Source organism: Lethenteron reissneri, chromosome 15 (genome assembly GCF_015708825.2).
Source record: "Lethenteron reissneri isolate LAM-NWPU_2019-01 chromosome 15, ASM1570882v1, whole genome shotgun sequence".
NCBI lineage: Eukaryota > Metazoa > Chordata > Hyperoartia > Petromyzontiformes > Petromyzontidae > Lethenteron > Lethenteron reissneri.
The window spans coordinates 995377-1018532 of record NC_083793.1 but is presented as its reverse complement, the minus strand read 5'-3'; the positions used below and the strand labels follow the sequence as shown (position 1 = coordinate 1018532).

The following is a 23156-nucleotide window of genomic DNA, read 5'->3' as shown; positions in this document are numbered from 1 at the left end:
TTTCTAAGCATGTTTCACATGTGGAATGAATCCAGAAAACATTGGTAAAACCCACATATGTGAGGGGACAATATTCAAAATCCACATAGATGGTTAAGAATCCCCCTCACAACACAGAAAGTTGAACATTTCATAACATACAATGACCATTTAGAATATTCGTGAAAATGATGCTGGTGCCACTACTGATAATGATGTAGACGATTACAACTCAGCATCTCAGAGATGCCGTGTCAGTGTTTTGTCAACCAACCCATTAACAATATGAAAACTCACGCGGTGCAATAGCACAAACCAAAACTCACCATCTTCACAACTAACATGACCTTATAACTGATAAATACATCGTTGACGAACATTTGAGGCATCATGACAATGATGATGAATATTTCAGGCACTGGCCATATCAAGGCCCCATACCTTCGGGTCTCTGCTGCAGAACTTCATGACCTCTCTCCAGTTGCGATCGACCGTCTGGAAGAGGCGGCCTTCCTCGGGCATCTGCTGCATGATGTCCTGCGACGAGAAGATGGGCTCCAGGTAGAGCCACTGCGCCTGCACCTTGAGCCACTCGTCGAGCGTCTCCTGTATGCGGACGAGGCGCTCCTCCCACGCCTAGACGTCGACAAAGGTGAGAGGCAACTGCATCACTACGGATGTGCGTGTGCATGCACGGATTGTTGCTGTGTCATGCATATTTAAGACCTGGGTCTGTTCCGTGACCTCTTAGAAGCGAGCCTTCAACACTTAGCATGGGCTCAAAGTACATCTAGCCTGGCACAAGCGCTGTGGTGATGTCACCGGCACTTAGTTAGCGAATGGGGGCTGTTGTTATAATGCATATTTGTATTTATATGCATGTATATATACAAGGACATGTGTTTGTATGTATGAGTACTGGAAATGTATCAATATATTTAATATTTGTACGTTTGTATGTATATGTGCATGTACAGCCCTTTGTCAATCCACTGCCGAATGAGGACTTCCCCATATCGTGTGGATCATGGTGATTATTTGACCATGATTCACCACGTTGGTCAGTGCGCGTTGGTAAAGGCAGGGATCATTGATGTGGGAGCATAGACGTGCAGTACAAAGATGGATCTTTCTGCACTACCCCCTTCTGCCAACCACGTAGCCATGTAGCCTATAACAACCGGTTGTGCATAGTAGTCGCCCATGCAAGCACTATCCAGGCTCAATTGTGCTTATCTTGAGATAAGGTGCATTCTGGGTGGATTGGTCAGAGGAGGCACATTTGTCCTCATGTCCATACATTTGTAGCTTTATAGAGTAAAAGCTCGGTAAAACACAGCTCTTGACAGCACGAACTCTGATATACATCGGGTCAAGTCATGTCAGCATGATGTCTAACATTTCGCTCCCGCTCCAAGTGCAGGGAGCTGTACAACATAAAAACCCAAATACAACCCGAAAACAGATCAAAACGCTTGACAGCACAACCACGACAATCTACGCAGTAGTACTCTGAACGCAATTGACCGCTCCAACCCTTGCAAAGCCGTTTATGTAGTCCATCAAAATCCAGCCCAGCCAATAGTCATTGAGCTGTTCCCACCACCACACCAGGTGATTAAGCATTCATATATCGCTGTTCCGCTTGACTCTTTCTGTGTAGAAACTTGCCTTGATCTCCTTCTCAAAGGGCTTGATGAAGGCCGAGCCGCGCATGGTCTGTGTCTTGACGATCTGATCGTCGAGTGTGCTCTGAATCTCGTCGACCGACGAGAGGATGCAGACACCGGTCTCGCGGTACTGCAGCGTGGTGAACGTAACGCTGTCCCATATCTCCACCATTGTGTGCAGCGCCTTCTCCAGGGAGTATTCCTACCATCACACACACACATGTTCAGGTCAACAGAATTAAAATCAGCATCCCTTCTACCTCAATACTGAGAGACCGAGAGAGACATGAGGATGCACAATGGGTATGACAGAATGTCTTAAGTGTTTATGAGGTGGCCAAGTGGATCAAACTTAAGAGCCCATAATGGGCAATGCCAGTGATACTACCAAACTTTGTCATCGCTTCTTCTTGCTAGATCCTTTGAGAAACAACATCAACATCTGGCTTTAGGTATTTCCCTAATATGCCAACCCATGGGTGCCAATGAAATGCCAGATTCTATAATCTGCCCATCTTCATCATACCTTCCTCTTCCTGATTAGATCTATAACATATTATTGTCAAATTATATTTCAAACCTCTATGTTGCCTATCCTATACTGTCATAATATTCTAAGCATACTCTGCGTGCAAATATGTTCAAAGGCCATTTTTTTTTCTAGTTGTTGTGTTCAAATTTCTTACCAAGACAGTACCAGACATTAAGCTAGTCTCAAACACCCATCTTGTCACCATGAAATTGCCCCTCTAGGGGCTAATAATAGCGTATGAGACCACTGGGCGAGCACCGCTTAGGTGGCTCTGTGTGGCAACGCTGGATGCTTTACCTTGCTCGCTGCCGCGCTGATTTGCTCAAACTTGTTGAGGTAAGGGATCAGGTTCTGCTTGAGGACCTTGCGCAGGGTGGTGCCCGAATCGGGGGTGATGTCGTTTTCCACGACCTCTGACATCTGAACCCAGTGCCGTTCCCTGATGCCCGGGTTGCACAGGACAGACACCAAGGGGGTGTGTTCCTGCAAGCGTGTGTGGGCACGACAATGCACAATTACAAACATTTATTCACAATAAATAGCAACACATACATAATGCGTGTCAGTGTAACTTAGGCCAGCCAGGTGGTGCTGTTGTGACAAAGCACTCGACTCGCTATCAAAAGGCTGCAATTTATGGCCAGGGGTTGACTCGGCCCCCCTTCCCTCAATGGAGTGAGCAAACAGAGTGGTAATTTGTGAGAAATAAAAAATGGTTGTCCAGAGCTGCGCATCACCACGGTATTAGCATTCAAGAGGCCGACTGCTGGTCACGAACCACACACATCTGCAACATGCGGCAAACGCGGCACCGCTTTGCCGTGTCTCGGCTGTAGCGCTTAATAAAAGCTGCATTTGTTAACTCCAGCCTAAGCCACCAGCCTCCCCCCCCCGAGCCCCACAGGCACCTTAAACTCCTTGACATGCCCCAGCACGTTGCTGCACATCTGCACGGACGGATCGGACTGCTCCTGAGCTTCCTCGATCTCAGCCCCGGCACTGTCCCCGCGCTTTTTGCGCGGGGCGTCTCGCTGGCGCTCCTGCTCTGCCTTCTTTTGCCGCTGCTGGAAGAACTTGAGGTGCTTGTACATCTCTCGAAAGAACTCCTCCAACTCCGTGGCCATCGTCTCACCATTGAGCTCAAGGAACGAGCCGTCCATCCACCTGTGTGGGGCAATAGGCGACGACACAAGCGTGAGATGCACTTGCCAGCCCTTCTGGATGTGTTGAATGAAACCCAGAAGAGTCAAGATAAATCTCTGGATTTTGCAAATATGTATATACACAGGATGATTCGATTAGAGATACCCCACTGATTGAATAGTATGAGACGGATGGCACTTCTGTTAACAATCATCCCTTTAGGGTAGACACAATTAGTACCACTTGGCTAGAAGTCAATAATGACTGTCAAATGAGCATGGGGCATTGCTCATCCTCATGTTCAGCACAGGTAACATTCCATATTCCTATTGCAGGGACAATCCACACCATGAGAAAACCACTAGTGACCGCTCAACAGCTGGTGCTAATTATATTCACACCAGAGAGAGGATGGACTGAGTTGATCACAGAGCAGGATTTGAACGCATAACCTCCTGATTGCAAGTTCTGGGCTCTAACTGCAACACAACCAGCCATTACTTTTTGTTGAACCACAGGTGAGCACCACCACATCAAGTGTGTATTGTGTGAGCATAAATGAATGAATATAAAATACCACTGTTGTGTGTCAAATGCCAAGAATGTGCCTCATAAACCCGGCTGGCATCTCACTTTTTCTCCGCTCGCTGCCAGCGCAGGATGAGGGTAAAAAGCTTCTGGAAGGGGTCGAGCTTCGTCCTGATGGCATCCACCTCTGGGTAGGAAGTCAGCTCCCACTTGTAGAGAACCTCCTCCTTGTTAATAAATGTAATGGTGTCGTCAGCGTCCTGCAGCCGCTTGCTGATCATCCTCATGTCGCTGACATACTGCACGCATAAAAAGACAAAGATCCCCATATAGCCTAATCAGACTGATGGTGAAAGTGCTGTTAGCGAGCACCTATGAAGGCCCGCAGGGCACACGCGAGGGTGGCTGGCCAGCACCACACCCTTTGTCTCTCTAGTGGCAATGTTTACGCACTGCACCCGGTACTCATTTTAGGCTGAGTCGACCTAGGGGAGGCCCAGCACCGGTTCAGAGTGGTACTCATTTATCAACCCCCCCAAAAAAATAGGCCAATTCTATCTCGTGACCATTCTGTGAGTTGGGCGGTCCAACCGCGGCACCACGCGACCAGAGAGATGCACAGGGGGTGGCGGTGACTGCAGCTGAGCGAGCGAGCATGCGTCCAGCCCCGCTATGAACCCGAACCTGTGCAATCATGTCCAGCTCGCTGCACTCGGCAAATCCGTCGACGCGCCGTGACAGCTTGTCCAGCTCCAGCAGGAGGCGCTCCCTGCGAGCCAGCAGCTCCGACTCGCCCTTGCGTTGAGCCACCTCCATCAGCTGCACACAGTGACATTCCAACGTCAATTGGGACAGCAGTAAATTCCTTGCACCACAGAGCAACAGGAAACATTTTATATCAAAGGACAAAGTCAAAGTAAGTATCATGTGCATGTACAGCCCTATTTGCCAATCCCCTGCTGTACGAGGGCCTCCCCGCATCATGCAGGTTTTAGGGGTTATTTTATCATACTTCACCATGCTCGTTATTGCGGGTTGGTGGAGGTGGGGAGCGTAAACATGGGAGCATAGAAGTAGAGGATAGAAAAATATGTTGCTTCAGAAAACAGAGAAAACCCACACCAAGGACAGGATAACAAAGGTCCAAACAGATGAGTTATTAGCTGACTGACTATTCTGTCATGTCCTGGCCACATCACAGCCCAGCAGATGAACATTTCATAGCTCATGGTTTATGTGTGATCCACCAACCAACACCTCCCACGCACCAAATTAAAGGCATCCACGACCACACCTCGCAGTCAATACAGCAGCACTCTTTTCTCGACATCACTTTGATACTTTACATTTCGGCAGCAATAATGTAACATTGTAACTGCACAGCAGGTTCACGCACATTGGAGATCATAATTATGATAGATCCCCACCACTATAACACTAAGAATGTGCCCATGTGTGTTTTGTGCCTGTCCTCTCAGTCAGTCAACCTATGTCACCTGGGTCTGTTCCGTGACCTCCTGCCACGTGGGCTCAAAGTACACCTAGCATGGCACAAGCGCCATGGGGACATCACTGCCCCTCAGTGGCGAATGGCGGTTGTTGTTCTTGTTGTTATTTGTGTATCGCAGCCCTTCAGACAAACCGCGCTTGCTGAAGAAAATAACTTACCTCCTCATTGCGGTCAAATGCAGGGGCGATCTCACGGGGCCAACACAGCACTTGGGAGTTGAAGGCGATGTCCTCTGGTGACAGGATGTGGACATCAAGAAGGAACGACATCCGCCTGTAGCACTCCTGGACCGCACGACATTCAGATGCATACGGGGTTACTTTGCAGTAGCAGTAGAATTAGAACTGTGCACAATTAATAATTATTGAATGGTGGTGCTTTAAGGCCCATGAGGACAAAATGCCATTAACATTTGAAATAAATCATTATAACTTATTCAATATATGTTGCTGTTTGCAAACTAACCAAGATATTGACACATTCCCGTTTAAAACGGTTAAAAATCGATCACTGGGTACATCCTCAGAAAGGTTCATCTGGTCACACATTGAAAAGAACGTCACAATTTAGGATGACCGGACTATGGTAGTGTGTGGATAGTAATGCATCACTCTAAAATCGAGTGCTGCAATGCACCTGAATCTTGTTGTTGAGGACCGCAATGCCGTTGCTGCGAGCGTTGTCCACGTAGGAGCCCAGCTCAATCATCTCCTCGCTGTTCTCCGGCACTTTGAGGCAGCGCTGCCGCATTACCTCAAACTCCTGGCAAATCCTGCACAAGAGAAACCCACACACCACTTCTCAGCAAACAGTAGCGCCACCCTCGCATTCACAAATTAGGCCACTGCTGACAGGGGTTTTTCTGGGCGCATTGATGATACTTGCCTATCACTCTGATATCCATACACCATTTAACCTTTTTATATGCAGGTAAGTTTGGTTGAAAGGAAAAGTCTTTGATAAACAAGACGTTATTTCAAAATACAAGAACAAATATGTACATGCACATACAAACCACTGCCAGATGAGGGTCTCCCCATATCTTGTTGGTCATGGGGTTTATTTGACAAATACAAACTTCATACACTGGTGGGTGTGGGTTGATGAAGGCAGGAGAGTCCAGGACTGGTGGAGATATCCCTCACCACTGATATTATCCGTGACTAAAAATCGAACTAAGGTCGCTGGGTTCATCGCGTGATTTGCTAACCACTACACTCCTCCCCTTAATTACGTAAAATATATTATATAATTAATTGCATATTATATTAATATTGTATAGGGCAGCCCAGGACATACAACCTTTCATAGAAAGTATGTGTGAGTTGGCCATTCATGGCCAACACCAGTGATGATTATCTGAACCGGTCAATTTCCTCTCTCAAATGAGTACCTGGTGCGGTGTATAAACATCGCAACTTGGGAGATAAATGTGGCTGGGCATGAAGCTGACCACCCACTCCCTTATGTGCCTTCAAAGATGCTTGCTAACAGCACTTGCCCCAAAAGTGTGTTCAGGCTATACAGGAAAACTTTGTCTTTGGGGCCCATACATTGCGTTCTGGGCGCGGTGCTGGTTGAGTAGCTTATCCAGCAGCAGGTTGATGAAGCCACGCGCCTTGTCCATCAGGCCCTGCTTGAGCTCGCTGCACGCAAGCCGCACCATGGGGAAGTGCAGCACCGAGGGCAAGCCCTGTAGTTCACGCACCAGCGCCCGGAACTCTTCCACCAGCTGTGCTCACGGCAACAGAAGATTGGGTGAGGATTAGGGTACTAACTGCCTTATTGATGATCCATTCTTGTCTCCTAGTATTCAATATTCAATCTCACCATCACCATGTTGCCTCCCTTTGCCTCTTCCACCGGCACTCGTTATACTCAATGATCGACTGAGGCCAAGACCATCAAACTCTAAAAGCTTGAGTCCGTGGTTTAACTTTATGTAGCCTGGGATTCATAGCGATACTGGCCCAGTGATCTGACAATGGTGGAGCATTCGCCTGCTGTGCTACCCATCCACCACTCCACTGCATACCAACAGCACACATTTACCCATTTAAAAGAATTGCAGCTTGAATAAAAGTTGTTCTTTTTTAGTAAATATGCCCATACGTTGTGTGTTCCAGGATGTATAATATAATTTATAAACGTTGTTAATGAGAAGAAAACGCTTTAAATAGATTTTCTGCAGTGACATTAACGCAACATGTTACTCCGTCATGATAGAACTGTGGCGGCACACTTGAAAGTCACTTTATAAGTTCATTCATGAAGATTTAAACCCATGCCAGGCAGCACACAGCACACAATGCCCAGCTATGACTCTATACAATAAGAGCTATTTGGTTTTAAGGTTACACGTTGCTTTAAGGTATTGTATGGGTATGCGAGGTAGATGCCTTTTCGAAGCAGATATTATTTAACACTACATGTTTATATATCTGATATACATACATAGCAACAAGTTTCAATTAATCTGGTTACTGTACAGAGTATATTTATATTTCACTTTGTAGCTCCCACCATGCCCCTTCATAGACTTCGAAGTGGCCACCCTCAAGGGTTATGGATCCATAGACAAAAGCATACAGAACAACCGTACGGTAAACACTTACTGTTGCACATTCATCAAAGGAGCGATCCTCTGAAATAAAAGTGTGCACCCGCTCCCTGGCAGTTCCATTCACCAGCCATCCATATCGGTCAACTGTGAACCACATGAAACCATTCCCAAGCAACGATTACACTGAGACCATCAACTCACTAAAGCTGTTTTCAATCAGTAGCATTTTTTTGCAAAAATATAACGAACGGAGAACACCAAGGGGCACCTGGGCATATTTGTGAAAGAGCTGTGAATATGTGTACTTGTCTTGCGAATACATGCATGTATTTTGTGTGTTCATAACCACATGTCTAGGTTCATACAACATTTTTATGGGGTCTCACTGTAGCTCTGCAGATGTTCCTGTGGGCCCTGCATGTTCGCCTGCACTGCGTGCAGGAGTGCAGCTGAGGCACGCGTGAGCACATCCTCTGGGGTCTGCACCGTGATGGTCTCAGGGCTGCTGCTGCCGGCCAGCCAAGCATGCACCATGGGAACAGCCTGCGGAGTCAGGACCCATACATGCTCAACTGCAGCTGCATGGGACATTTACTTTATTAAGTGTAAGTATTTGATTCCCCAAATGGAGCAGTTCGCATAGTGTTTAGCACACTGCACCATGTACGCGGTGGATTAGTATTGATTTCTGGGCACATTAGTGCGAGTTATATCAGAGCCGGTCCTGAAAGCCCACCCAACACTTGACAAACCCCCAATAACCAGTATTGTGAAGTATAGACGTCATGGAATGAGGAATGTTTCATCTAGCAGATTGACAAAGGGCTGTAAATAAGAAAAGTTAAATAAATTAATGTAATCAGCTAGTGATTGGCCATGTGCTGATATTACAAGCAATTACATCAACAGAAATGAAATCAAACATCTAAAGGACTCATTAATGTAGCTATTTTGGCAGTAATTATGGCACTTTCTTGTGCAATAATGGCTGTTTTCACATAAAGTTGACCCCATTCCAAAAACTGCCATTCACGAGGAGCCGACTTTTATTTTTAAATAGCAACAGCCTGTTCTGCCAGAATTGTGGAGGTGTAATGTCATGGCCTTAAAATGTCCATCATGGTCAACACAAGAACGATCCAAACATATACACACATGGACGGCATGGCATGGGAGGGGGCATTCATCCACTGGCGTATTGAGAATTAAATTCGCACAATGTGTTACTTTTACACATTCATTATCAATGTCAATCAGTTTAGACTCAATTTCAAATCGGCAGCATTATGTGACACCAAGAGGCCATGTGAGCAAGCAAGAAGAGGAGGGCACCTGCAGCGAGCGACCGATCTGAGCCGCCACGGCGAGCACGGCCCCGCGCAGGTCCTCGCTGCTCGGGTACGACTCCATGCTCTCGTCGTCAAAGGTCAGCTGCACCCGGAAATGTGGCAGCGCTCGCCCATCGGCGAGGTCAAAGAGCCGCACGTACGCCTCGATCGTGCGCACAATCAGGTCCCTCAGCTGCACGCGTCCCATGAACGACAACAACAAAAACAGCAGGAGCAGCAGCACTGAATCGTTTAGAAATTTATCAGAATCAGAAGTGAATTTCTCAAGAAGCTCTCTTTCAAGGTTGACTCAAAACGAAAGCTCACCACCATCCTCATTGATCAATGGCTCAACCAAAAAAAAAGACAACGCTTATTTTGTGGCTGTGTACTTGTGGATATGTAGGCTGTGTGCCCTGGGCTACCCGATATCCACCTCAATCTTTATCCGTTTGGAAAAAAGACAATGATGGTCATGTTGGGTGTTCTGTCACAGCTCTCTCATAATGTCAACGCATTGATATTGCATGAATGGTTGTCTGAGGAGTTGATCAAGCAAGGTGATACTATGATTAGAGTGCTTGACTTGCAATCAGAATGTTGCAAGTTCAAATCTCGGTCAGGGGTTAACTCAGCCCACGATCCTAAGGGTCAATGAAACTAGTGCCACTTTACAGAAAGTCAACGATGGTCATGTTATGGAGAGTCTAGTCCGTGCAACAGGAATGCATACTGTCCATCAATTGCTCCTGACTACTAACAGATAATAGATGGGACCATGAGATCAGGTCATATATAAGTGCTGGATGGATTGTTGTATTGCAAGACCATGAGGGATGGTGGCAGCTTCAGGAGGCCTTCATCCAGCAGACCCTGCCTGATGATAATGATGCTTGAGAACACAATGACTTTTTAAGAGTAATTATTGTCCACCATGTCACCATTATAAATGAGATAATGGTCATGAAAAACAAAACAGAGCATATTAATTCTTATTATTCTTGGTTCCTGAGTGAATGTCCTCCCTTCATGCGGATAAACCGTGTGGCGGCGGTAGTGACAACAGGCGCACCTGGTTGGAGAGCAGCGTGGAGACGCAGCCGTGGAAGGACTCGGTGGAGTCTGCCTCCGTGCTCTTGTGCTTGTCAGAGAAGAGGCTGACGACGCGGGGAAACCACGAGTGCATGAGCTTCTCCTCGCCCTTCTCCAGTTGCAGCGTCACGTTGTTGCTAAACGTTGTCAGCTCCAGAGGCCCCATCGCCCTGCAATTGTTAGCAGGTGACACCAATGCCTTGTTATGATAAAACATCTACCATTGTTTGAGTTAATCTTATATATATATATATATCTGTCTGGCCAGGTAATGCTGTGAGCAAAGTTCTTACATATCACAGGATAGTCTTATTTTTTAGAAAGCTCCTATCTTCTGGAAGAACAATGTATTTCACAGGAAATATATTGCTCTCTAACATGTTGTGAGCATTTAATTAATCACGCAAAATTCTACCATCTTCCAAGGGTCCCGTGTAAACAAAAATGTACATTTGACATCTATATTGAGGTGTAAAATGAAAAAACGCATTTTCTGAAAACCTTGGCGGTTGACAACCTTACTCCCTGGTGGCAGAACTACACAGCCACTATTCATATCTACACACAGACATTCACACTGCCAATACTGCTGCAGAGTTACATTGTCAGCAGAGGGCATTGCGGGAAAGTCAATGATACTGTCCGATGTTGTAACAACCCTGCCTATCCCGGCTTTCACCAGGAACCCGCAACGATCAGCGTAGTAAAAACATAGTCGAATGACCCTCACGACTCACAACGCATGGGGAGGCACTCATCCAGCAGTGGATTAACTACGCCACTGTACATGTACATTGAGACATAAATAATGTGAATGCGCAAAGCGTGGGTTGAAAGTACTTTATGTATCATAGTGTTACCGGTATCCGGAGAGGTCGAGAAGCAGAGTCTGGGACAGCACCGTGTGTCCCATGTCAAGGATGCTCCTCAACGCCGAGTGCATGATATGTAAGTTTCCTAAATACAAATTGTCCTTAATACATTACCAAAGTGGTGATCTATACACATAGCCAGGGTACACACCATTAAGGGAAGCTAAACCACAAATCAAGAGTAGTAAGTCATCATGGTCAATGTTGTTCATACCACCGCACCTTGCTATCACTCAGTTTCTTTAGCCAGCTTTCATATTTTAGACATAGTCAACACCCAACTTTTAAGGTATGATTCTTAATTAGTTAATTTTGGATGAGAATGTGGAGGTTGAATGAAAATGTTTAGCTTTAACCCACCACATACTCAGCAATTATGGCAATTGATTTGCCAGAGATTAAATCCAGCATCATCAGGTGTTACTAAAATCTCAGCTCTTCTAGGTCTGATTTTAGAGTTTGACATTGGGAAAATGTTCCAGAGTTTTAGATGAATCCAAACATTAAGAAAATCAGAGCAGATAAAATGTTTTTATTAATAATACTCAACAACATCTTAATGTGCCGGTGTACAACTGGCATTTGAAAGTAATTAAATAAAAACAATAGTTTTTACTGTTGAAACTGTTAACATTTAAAATTCAGTGATATTTCCGGGGAAAAAACTTAGCACGTAAAAAAACAAGTATAATTATTGAAAACATTTTAAATCAAAATATGAAAAGAATCCAAAATTGTGGCAAAATGCAAAAGTAAACCAGAAATTGTTTTACTGGTAGGAACCTCCTGGTTACACCAGCCCACAGGGGATTATTGTGCCCGTCCGTCTGTCGTGCAGGGAGGGGCTGGGTGGGGAGGGGAGGGTGGGGTGGAGCTGGGTGGGGGTGGGAGGGGTGGGGCTGGGTGGGGAGGGGAGGGGCTGGTCACCCCGTGGTGCCCTTATAAAACTCAACGTTTAACTTACTTACGCCGGCTTGTGCCCACCCTCAGTCGGGTATATATGCGGAATACACCACGCCGCCATTGACTCTGGCCATTGACCGAGCAACCCAACGTTCCTACCAGCTCCCTCCGCAGGAATGTGTTAATTGAAAACTCATCCCTATATCCTACCATCGTCTGTCTTCATGGTTTTCCCACAGTCACAGACCTCTCGGTGTCACCCTAATGCCTGTCTGAGTAAACTGCCCTACTGTACCCTGCAGATGGGAACCATTACACCCCCCTGTACCAACTAAAGTTTGGAGATCAGCAGCTTATGGAGCGCATAACCTTAGAGGAAAGAGTTACGTTAATGAAGGTAAGCAGTGAAGAAAGCGTTCATTCGAGTTTCAGCCATACACTTATCAGGTTATCCTTATTACCTTTAATGTCCTTCCTTGCTGCTTCAAAGCTATCCCTCCAAGGGCTTGAGAAGTCCAGTCCCCTACAAAGCAGAATGCAAGGATCTGCATTAATACACTACAGATGGTAAAGAGACGCATGTAATAGCTAGCGCCATCCTACTGCAGTGCAGGAACGCACTGCATGTGTGTGTGTGCTGATAGCCTAGCCAATGATGCCCACCATCAATTGTGCCATCTACAGGCTGCACAAACATTTTGACTGTCAATTTCCCTTTCGGGCAGGATAATAATTTTGCTGGGCCGCCTTTTGACTGCCACACCCCTATCCCCAGCCACTATAAATGTATTATCAGCTGTGGGTGGGGCTTGGAATCAGCAGCCATTAACTGGAGATTATGGGAATCTGACAACTAGAAGAGTCACCCACATTATTCCATAAATGACCTTGCCCCTCCCTCACTCCTCTCTACCTCTAGTGGAGCGTTGGTGAAATGTGCATTTTGGCCAACGTGCAATGGGTGAACACATTCTGCAAAAAAAGGGCCCAAAAAATCTTACATTTCAATTATAGGAAAATATTCATGAAAAAAACTAATGAATAATTGTCCCTTGTTACGGTGAGAATTATACATTTTGGCTTTGATCATATATGAACAGGCACAAGCGGCTGTAAAGGCAAGCAGAGTAGTAAAACGTAATACGAGACGACAAACCGTACTCTGGCTCCCGAGGTGGAGGAGAAATGTCTTCGTTTTCGAGGCCCTTCACGTCAGGTTTTACCAAAATGTTTTGAACTGAAACACAGAGCACCCCAAATCACGTTGGAATAGTATATTACTGGACAACACCATGCAGGAAAAATCTAAAACACCATGCAGGAAAAATCTAAAAGGTTATCTCATGTCGAGTTGACAAGAATCCTAATAAACTAGAATTACTGTATGCAGGCTAAGACAACATCAAAATATATACACCACAAGACAGCATATTACATAGGATGCATACAATTATATGGAAAACCCCAAAGTACAAAACTACAGAATGCTGCACAGATATGTATGTATGTTGAACTTCTTTCGCACTGTACGTAGCCAATTGTGCTCATCGGAGGTGCAGGAGAAGGACAACAAACTAAACACAAAAAGCAGATATGCTGTTATAATCCAACTTACTGCCCTGCCTTCTATAAGTACCACATCGTCACTCAGTGTTTGACAGAAAATATCAAGGCTGTCTACTATGCATGGTCCTTCAACACCATCTACAATTTTATATATGGCAGGCATACATATTCATCACGAAATGTAAAAAAAGTCAAAAGTCAAAGTGGATGAGATCATAATCATCTCCGTTGATGGCCACAATCCAGTATTGGAACTACTGGTTCACTGATAATTATTTATAATACGCAGAAGGATAATAATCCAGGCTACGAGCCAACATGGTGCGAGAACACTCCATGTCCATCCATGAAGCCCTGCGCGTGGAGTGAAATTATCAAACCGCAATGGCGGCACTCCACCCTCGAGGCAAGAGTTGGCTTTTGAAAGAGGATTTATGGGGTAGTTTTTCCAGAAGCCATTTCAAAAGTCGCATTGTTGTGAATCAATGTGGTTTTGCTAGTGCAAAATGTAATTTCCCTCGCCTGCTATGCAGGAGGTAATGCCGTCTGTATATTTGAAGCGTGCGTATTCTCTCTCTCCATGGTTTCGTGGATTTCTATTCCGTTCCTCCAGTTTTTCCCTCCACATTTAGAAACGTGCGTTTAGATTATTTGGTTGCCACTATATCATTTCCCACAATGATAAGCCACTTTGTTGAGCTATCATGTGTGGCCAGGTCACCTATAAAATTCAGAGATATTAAATAATAGCTCAGTAGGCTTTAGCTGGTAAAATAAAATAGATTCGTTGAAAATAGCATCAAAAATATTTATTCAGTTGAGTCTTTATTTCACACCAAACAAAGAAGAAGAAATTTACCTAAGTTGTCTGGAAATACAGCACTGTCATATTGGCATGAGTAAGGCACTGCCAATACCCTCACCCAATTCTCTCTCATGCCCTCACTCTCACCCATGCTCTTGTGCATGCTGCTCCGGTAGGAAGCGTCGACCTCCTGCAAAAGTTCCTTGAGCAGCTCCTCTTGCCTCAGTGGAACAGGCACCAAGCACAGCATGGCCTCCTGCCAGGAAGGCGGCATGGGTGCCACTGGCCCACTCTCCACCTGTCGCTTGAGCGCTAGGTAGTTCAACTGCATTGTTTTGGAAAAGCATAAACACTCACACATCAACGATTTGCTATTCGCACGACATCAATGATGTGCAAAGCAAATCCGGATATGTACACTTTTGTCCCAGAGTCAAGAAGTTGCCACATCCCTCATATGCACGTGCATTCTCTGATATTCCAGTTCCTCCAACATGGAAAATGACCATAAAAAATATATCTAGCTAAACATCGCAATGCAGGATCCTCTTTAAAATAAGTCCTGCAACCACACCAGGCCCTCACGTCCTCTGCTAGACCCCTTAGCTGTTGCAGTTAATGCCATCCTCCAAACTCTGGACAGCTGTACAAGAAATACTAGAAAAAAAGCGAAGCCTCCTGTTTTTCAATAATGCCTCATTTTTAAATATTGAGACTAAGTCTCTATTCGGCGAATGCATTCAGACATTCAGATGACAAAAGTCAACTCTTAACACGACAATGTGACACCACATGTCGATCCTATAAGTAAAAAAAAGTAGAGACAGGAATCAAAATCAAAAGTAGATACTGAACACAAATATAATTTTACAATAAAAATGTGTGTACGTTTGGCAAAACCATTTTGCATCCTCAAACAGATGGAAATGTTCCCCCAGTCTGAATCCTGCATATTCTTGCTGCCCACCTTCAACATATTAGCACCAGACCACCTACATAACGGAATTAATATGAGCACCCACAAGAAGGGATGTCTTTATCCCAGTTAGACAGGCAGTCTCACATTATAACAATTCCACACCCTCAACTGAGCTTTACTCACATCACCTCAAGGGATGAATAGTACTGGAACAGGAAGGACTCACCAACTCATTCAGGTTGCAACATTCAGAAAAAACGTACCTGGAACTTCAAGCAAACACATCACCAGAGCATATGCAATCTGCTGCATATCAAGCAGGCCATAGAGCTAGAGGAAGGGAAATCCTGCAGCAGGAAGCTAGAAGAATCCATGTGTCCACAACTACCGGAAAGCAGAACCCAGACGTCCCGACCCAGCACAACTCTTTTCTTGTCGCAAGGTTTGGGGCGCAGATGTGGGCTTGACGCCTCTTGTGCTGGACCCTTCCAACCCCTCTATCTCCCCTTCCTCTGCTTGAGATAGGTTATGCTATTCCAAGCTATAATCTATTATAGTACTTCACGTTCTTCCTTGTTTTTTTAACACAGAAAATTGACCTAAGCCAGAGCCAACATTGTACGCATGTCTCCTCTGTGTCATCCCATGATGCCAGGATTCTCACCCTTGTTTTTTTCTGCGTGCTGTTCATCTGCAAAAGAGTCCGAAAAATATGTCAGTTTTGCAAATAAATATTGCATCCAAAATATTTAATATTTATCCTCATGGCAAAAAGTGATCTTATGCAGCATCATAAAATGTATAGAATGTGTCCACTTTTACAACATTCAGTGAAACAGCATTAGGTTAATGAAGATATTGCGATGCCATTGTAGTTGTTATGAATGTAAAAAATGCGTAGACTAATCATATTTACTTTTGTTCCAAAAGTTATAACTGAGGTACAGTATTTGGAAAAAGTTAATTATAGCGAAAAAAATGTAAAAACAAGCTTGAAACTAATTATAAATGCTTCATAAAGCATTCATCATTGTTGAAGGCCTATCTAGCCAGTGGACCATCCACCCAGGTTGGTTGCAAAATAGTTCAAGATGAAATTAATTTGAAATAAAATAAAAATAATGAAAATACCCTCATTTCGACAAGTAGAATAGCTAATTCATAGTCTCATACAGTAACTCAACAAACAGTGGCCTACAGTTATGGCTGTAGGTTTGTTTCCTGAACTCTGGGGTGTCCTGTTATCACTCTTGACTTATGCATGTTGAACTCCTTTAGCAACGAACGCAACCAACTGTGCTAATAGGAGATACAGGGGAAGGACAACAAACTAAACACAAAACGTAGTTCAAACAGAAATTAGTTTTCATTTTAGATGAATGATACTCACTACCAAGCTATACATTGACTAACTGGTAGAGCTCTGACACGTGAGAGTGATTATTCACGATGTAAGTATATGTCTTGGCTGGACTGTGGCTAGGTCTACTGACCGTAGAAGGCAGCTGTGGCTCAGGTGGAGATGGAACCCTTTGCCTGTTGTGTTCTGATGTCCCCTCATAAACCTTTAGGGCATCGGCCAACCTGTACAACACAATGCGACAATGATTTGGGATTTCCACGGTAATACAGCAATCATGCAGTGGATAGCGCATGATACTATTAACCTAGTGACCTGGGTTTAATTCCCAGCCACGTTTAACATAAATATTGGGTCATATTTAAAATAGTCATGTAAAGCTATCAAATGTACTGGTTTGGCCGAAACAGTCCCAGTTTCTGAACGTTTTTCAAAAAGGCTTGCTGATAAACACGCATAGGAAAGATGTGTTGCTAGTTCTGGTTGACTTGGCTTATCTGCAGAATGGCAATGTGTAACTAACTGGAGTGATGGTATAGCTTCCAAGGAGCATTTCGAGATGCTGCCTAGCTGAGGATAAATATGAATAAAGGTTGTGATTTGCTGCTCAAGTATTGTGTGCTGTACCATCAATAACAACACCATCACCGTCATCAATAGAAGTAGCATCATTACCACCAACATCATCACCACGACCATCATCACTGCTGTCATCATCATCATCATCATACTTGGTCCCAGTGCTGGATAAATGTCTCCCCAAATTGTTGCCATCTCTGACGATCCTGAAATGCTGCAATCCATCTCAATCGTGCACGTGATCAGATCTCGCTGCCCCACCTTGGCAGTGATCATCGTCGGTGTTTTTTGCATTTCCCAGTGCAGTACAAATGCTGCACTCATGCAGGGGAGACCAAGCCGTGCACAGCTCAAACTTCATCATAATCATCAGCATATATAATCATCATAATCGATCCATCATCAATACATTATACATCGATAATCATCCTAGTCATTAGCAATCTATCATCATCAGTACCATCAAATTCGCCATCATTAATCCACAGTGGGAGATCACAGATAAACAAGTACACATTGCATGATGAGGGAGCGTTTTCCTCGCAACCACTCTTATCTCCAAAATATCCGCTGAACAGGAGTTAAATCGGCAGCAGATGTGTCTGTTCGCCTACTTCTGGGCGTGATACATATCTTTGTATACTCGGAGCAATATATCCCGCGGATAGATTCTTGCAGAGGATGATGTAAATTGGAACCCGCAAGCAAAACGTGTGCAGGCGCCAACACCTACATAATCTGCTGCAGCAGCCGCCTCTGGCTCTCACTGCGCCGGTGATGCAGCAGCTTCCTCTGCTTGGGCGTCATCTCCCGCGATATCACAGAGTCCGGGTGGATAATTGGAGGCAAGTGAGGAAGCACAAGCGAGTCATCCTTGGAAGGCTTGGCAGCCTTCAGTTTGTTTGCCATCGCCATATCTGGAAAAACAATGCATACACCATTCAATTCGGCTCAATTCAATATATTAAATGCATTCAAAATAAAGTCTGGTCATCTGCGTGGCACTGGATAGACTTCTCAACTTACAAACTGGAGAAATGTGAGTTAAAATACTGACCCAGAGGTTGGCCGTTTTCAATGTGGATAAAATGTCTATTGCTTTGTAGAGGTCAGCAGTGGCAGTTCTATGAAGTGACAAATTCCGTGAATATAAATGTAGAGATGTCACCAGCCCTCAGGGTCTCCAACGAACAGAATCAGCACCCCATCATGGATCGTACGAGCTCAGGAGATACAACCACTTTATGTAAATCACACACACGCGTACATTACATTAATTTACATTATTTACAATACACATCCCTCATAGTCACAGCGGTATGGGATGTATAGAAAGTTGCAACATACTCATGTTAAGATGTCCCTGCTCATCCCTGAGGCAGGGGTGGAAATTCCACATTGCCATGACAGTGATGAGTCATTCCATAGAACGCATGAACAACACACAAGTGTTACAATAGCTGCTTATTACCAGCACCCCCAGCATCAACGTGAAGTGTAAACAGGTTTCAAAAGTTAGGCACATCGTGTTTTAATGTTCGCAAATTCCAATGCACTATTCAAACACTGCGAATTAACTGTAATAACAACAACAATAAAAGTGCAAGCCGCTTACCGCGCTTGTATTATTGAATCCACGGGTCTTCGTTGAAGGCAATACTTGCCTATGAAACTGTGACAACCTTTACAAATTCATAAATGCCAAGCGATGTTGTGCCATTGCGTTGGCTGCGCAGAGCGCATTGCCGGTACAACAACGCGGGTTGCCGTGGCAACGGCCGCCGTGCGTGACGCGCGTCGCCGTGACAACCCGACGGCCATCTTGCTAAGGGGGGATCCCCCGCAGTCTGAATGCCGTCACGCGCCAGCCACCCTCCCCAGCCGTGACGACGACGAGGACCGCCGCGGTGACGTCATGGCGGTAAAGTCACGTAAATAGAAAATATAAATAACTATTTAAATAATTTTTCAATAAAAAATAATACTTTGAAAATAATAAAAGAACCAAGATTATTAATTCCTGCAAACACGAAAGTTTTAAGTCGTTCATGGGTTGACTAAGATGACTGGCAGATGCACCGCCTGTGTCTCCCCCTCTGTGCCAACTCTGCGTTTTATCCACCCGGCCCTGCTCGTTGTTGTGAGCAGCGACGTTCGCAACGTCCTTGACAAAGATGGCCGCCGTGTGCGACACTCGCTCGGCCAAGCCGCCAATTGGGGGGGGGGAGGGGCTTGCTTGCCAGCCAATAATATTCGCGCGTTGTGCCCACGTGCGAATGTGGCGTTGCCCTGGCAACGGGAACGCAACTGGTGCCGTGTCGCGCACGCCACTCCACAGCACGGGACAGCGTCTGTTGTTGTTGTTGACAATATCAAAGCTGTGAAAAAATAAGAATGGGGTTTACCATTACCTGGCAATAAAACACGTGTTAAGATGTTCACACACCAAATAGAACGGGTTTTTTTGCAAATGATCAAGTCGGCGTAAACCACACGCAATGCTTGTGGTGAACGTGCAAACAGACACGCTCTGATAGTGATCATTGTCACGATGTCGTGGGTACACAGGGAGAGCAGCGAGGCTTCTTGGAGGCAACACGTTGATTTCAACAACACTTGTTAACACGAGGGGTAGCTGCCCCTTCCGCCAAGGTAACTGGGGGGGGGGGGGGGGGTCTCTCCAGGCTAACTCGCCCGAACGCGACTCGGGGGGGTGGGGAGCTGTCAAGCCGGACTACGACTCGAGTCCTGGTCTTGACCTCGGGGCTTCTTCAGGAGGACGTCTTCGTGTCTTCAGACCAGCAACAACCACCGGACCCGTTAAGGGGTCCGGCTAATATCCCCAGTCCCGGGGTCTCCCACGCCCCTAGGCGCCGCCTTCCTTCTCGACCCTTCCAGAGGCCCCTGGAACCGGTCCCGGGGTCCCCCAGTCCCCCTCTTTGGGGGCCCCGGTACCTCCAGCCACCAGCCCTCCGGGTTCATCCGGAATGCCATGGCCCCCTGTCACCCCGCGCCGCTCCCGGCGCTCTCGCCCCCTAGCCTGGGAGGGCTGCCACTGCACGTGGAGTGCACGATGCACACTGCCGTGTTGTGGGTGGTGTGAGCAGCATGTCGGGCCCGTGCTTTACACACGGGCTGGCCCAACGTGGCATGCAGTGGCATCCCCCGATGCCACTACAATTAAATGTATGCGTTGACTTTATGTAATTTATGCATAGTCTTTGAAACTAATTGGGCTACACCAGACAAAGCAGCCTTCTTCGTGGCCTTGGTCCACCAGTGGCAGACCAGAGAACGCTTAAAGGCGAAGAGTACAAGGACAATGCCACTATCAGGGCATTTATAGGTCGGTGTGAGCAGCTACAAAATGGGACCTTTTTGCCAGTATCAAAGTATGAAAAAAATCACAGGTTTTACCCTTTCTAGCAAAAAAATAAATATTGTTTTGCAGGGAATCGTGTCTGCATTAACCACGCACGGCACTTGTGAGCATGTAAACAAATGCACGCTCTGGTAATATTTACATTGTCTTTGAAACTGCTTGTTCCACACCAGAGACAGCTTTCTTTAGGGCCTTGTCTCAAACAGTCTTAGACCTGAGAACACCAAAAGGGGAACAGCACAAAGACAATGCCACTCTCAGGGCATTTATAGCTGCGGTGAGCAGCTACAACATGGGACCTTTCTTGCCAGTATCAAAGTATAATAATTGGTTTTACCCTTTCTGGCAATAAAAAGGTGTTAAGATGTTCAAACACCAAGGCCTTAAAGAAAGCTGTCTCTGGTGTGGAGCAATCAGTTTCAAAGACAATGCAAATCATGTCTGGTGAACATGCCAACAAACATTCTCTGAAAATATTTGCATTGTCTTGGAAACTGATTGTTCTACACCACGCACCCCAGAGGTGTTAACCCACACGGTTTACGCCGTATTCTTGGACAGGGAAATTGAGTTGTCACGTCCATACGGCGTACAGCCGTTTAAATACAGGCAACAAAAATAATGTTTGTCTATTTATTCGTGTTTCTTCCTTGCGATGGGACTTTTTAGGGTGAACGTTGACATTTATATTGGCACTGGGTGACCAATAAGGTCTGAATTGGTCTGTAATAAGATAGGCACTGATAAGGTATGCGCACCCCATAGGACACGAGTCAAATCGTTTGATGACACTGCATTGAGTGTGCAAAAGCACAAATAACAAAACAATATCTCAACATCTTCTTGGTTCTTTCGGTAAAGTCACGTAGAAGGGAAGTAATAAAATAATAAAAAGAAAACATTTTTATTACTATGTTTTATTTTTTTTATTTTATTATTTCCCTTCTACGTGATTTTACCGAAATAACCAAGAAGATGAATCCCTGCAGTCACGAAAGCTTTAAATCGAAAAATATCTCAACATGTTCGTCATTAACACTGCCTCTTTAAAAGTAGAAAACAAAAACCGTGGCGACGTTTCGCTGTTCTTTACAGCACGCGGGCTAAAGAGCGTGGATACGAGTTGGGAGACCGCACGCATCAATTTCATTTTCTGCTCAAATGAGCGTCCTTGCCGTGCTCATCTCCTGTGTACTACAGCCCTGCAGACGACTATTGTGGCAACCTAATTTGTCTGACACAAAGGTGTTTTATTACATTAGGCCAGCAATTCTAAAAGGGATTATTGTTTAGGCTTTGGTGAACTTCCTTGTAACGTTGAAGCCGCCCTCGAGAAACATATTGTACAACTGCAAATGTTGCAGTTTCAACTTGTTATGGCAGGCGTTACACAGTGTCCCATTGCAAAGACGTAACCGTAATCACAGCCCAGGCAGCCCATACTCCAGTTTCCATGACACGCCCTTTGACACCTTCCTTCGTTGCCTTTGTGATCAGAAAAAAAACCTCAACTCTTTTCGAACATTTTTGAGTAGCCGACATATAAAGAGTATCAATCTCATCAATTATATTATCAATCTGACATGCACATGTATCTCAACCATCGTGGTTGTTCAAACACTGATGGCGTTTTATCTTCAAATTCAGTGTTGACTGATCCACCGAGTTAGTCGTTCCTGTCTCTCTGCTGAATAGAGCAGCTTAACATTCTCATGCATGTCTAATTCTGCTTCTACAGCGGTTACCCAGTTTGTTGAGGGATAGTTGTGTGTGTACAAACCTTAGCTAGGTATTACCACAATCATGGCAGTGGAACAACATTCTCAAATATTATAAGGATTGCAGCTGATATGCAAACTGCCTCATTTTGTCGCCAATAAACACTACAATACCACATGCTGTTTATTAAAAAGGACTGTGTAGATATGCATACGGTAGTTTCTTTTGGGATTAATCGCATGGTAGTGTGGGTTGTCAGCATTTCATTCTTCAATGCTGTACAGCCTACACTGTTCTCACTCATGTGTACTATTGTATACGTAATGTTTTATTTCAGTAGGTTGCATCTAGATGTCTTGTAGTTTATGTGTATTGTTAAGTGTCAAATACTGATACACAATGTATATAAGTTACACATCACTACACCATCTCAATATAATCCCGTTTCAGGGATATAGATGTTTGTATTTGTGGTAAGAAAAGCATTTTTGAGGTGGCCGGATAAGCTGAGAGGTGAGGCCAGTGAGTTGGCACGACTCACAGGGAAAAATAAAATATAATGATGGGTTTGTTTTACTGCATCGTTCGTACAAATTGCATCTCACAATCGGCGAGGAGCCACCGACGAGCTGGGACGCGACCGGCTGGTGAGCTCGCACCAACGATTGCTCTGCTGCTCCCTGTATAGTATGTGGGTCTTTCGGTA

The 23156-nt window shown here is 45.1% G+C and overlaps 1 protein-coding gene across 1 annotated transcript in view; it reads right to left on the bottom strand.

The window, feature by feature from the left end:
- DNAH12 (dynein axonemal heavy chain 12) overlaps positions 1-18541 on the bottom strand; it is a 78599-nt gene extending 60058 nt beyond the window's left edge. The window contains exons 1-21 of the mRNA XM_061551756.1: positions 18407-18541; positions 18083-18266; positions 16904-16994; positions 16075-16101; positions 14639-14816; positions 13282-13357; positions 12582-12643; positions 11206-11302; positions 10326-10515; positions 9258-9446; positions 8312-8468; positions 7978-8069; positions 6916-7094; positions 5999-6134; positions 5521-5646; positions 4537-4671; positions 3958-4151; positions 3090-3345; positions 2479-2664; positions 1651-1851; positions 421-615 (exon numbers count right to left, since the gene is read on the bottom strand). Of these exons, the coding sequence (XP_061407740.1) occupies positions 421-615; positions 1651-1851; positions 2479-2664; positions 3090-3345; positions 3958-4151; positions 4537-4671; positions 5521-5646; positions 5999-6134; positions 6916-7094; positions 7978-8069; positions 8312-8468; positions 9258-9446; positions 10326-10515; positions 11206-11302; positions 12582-12643; positions 13282-13357; positions 14639-14816; positions 16075-16101; positions 16904-16994; positions 18083-18264 (2949 nt within the window). The 5' untranslated portion in view covers positions 18265-18266; positions 18407-18541. The remainder of the gene's footprint in view (positions 1-420; positions 616-1650; positions 1852-2478; positions 2665-3089; positions 3346-3957; positions 4152-4536; positions 4672-5520; positions 5647-5998; positions 6135-6915; positions 7095-7977; positions 8070-8311; positions 8469-9257; positions 9447-10325; positions 10516-11205; positions 11303-12581; positions 12644-13281; positions 13358-14638; positions 14817-16074; positions 16102-16903; positions 16995-18082; positions 18267-18406) is intronic.
- Between the last annotated feature and the right edge of the window lie 4615 nt (positions 18542-23156).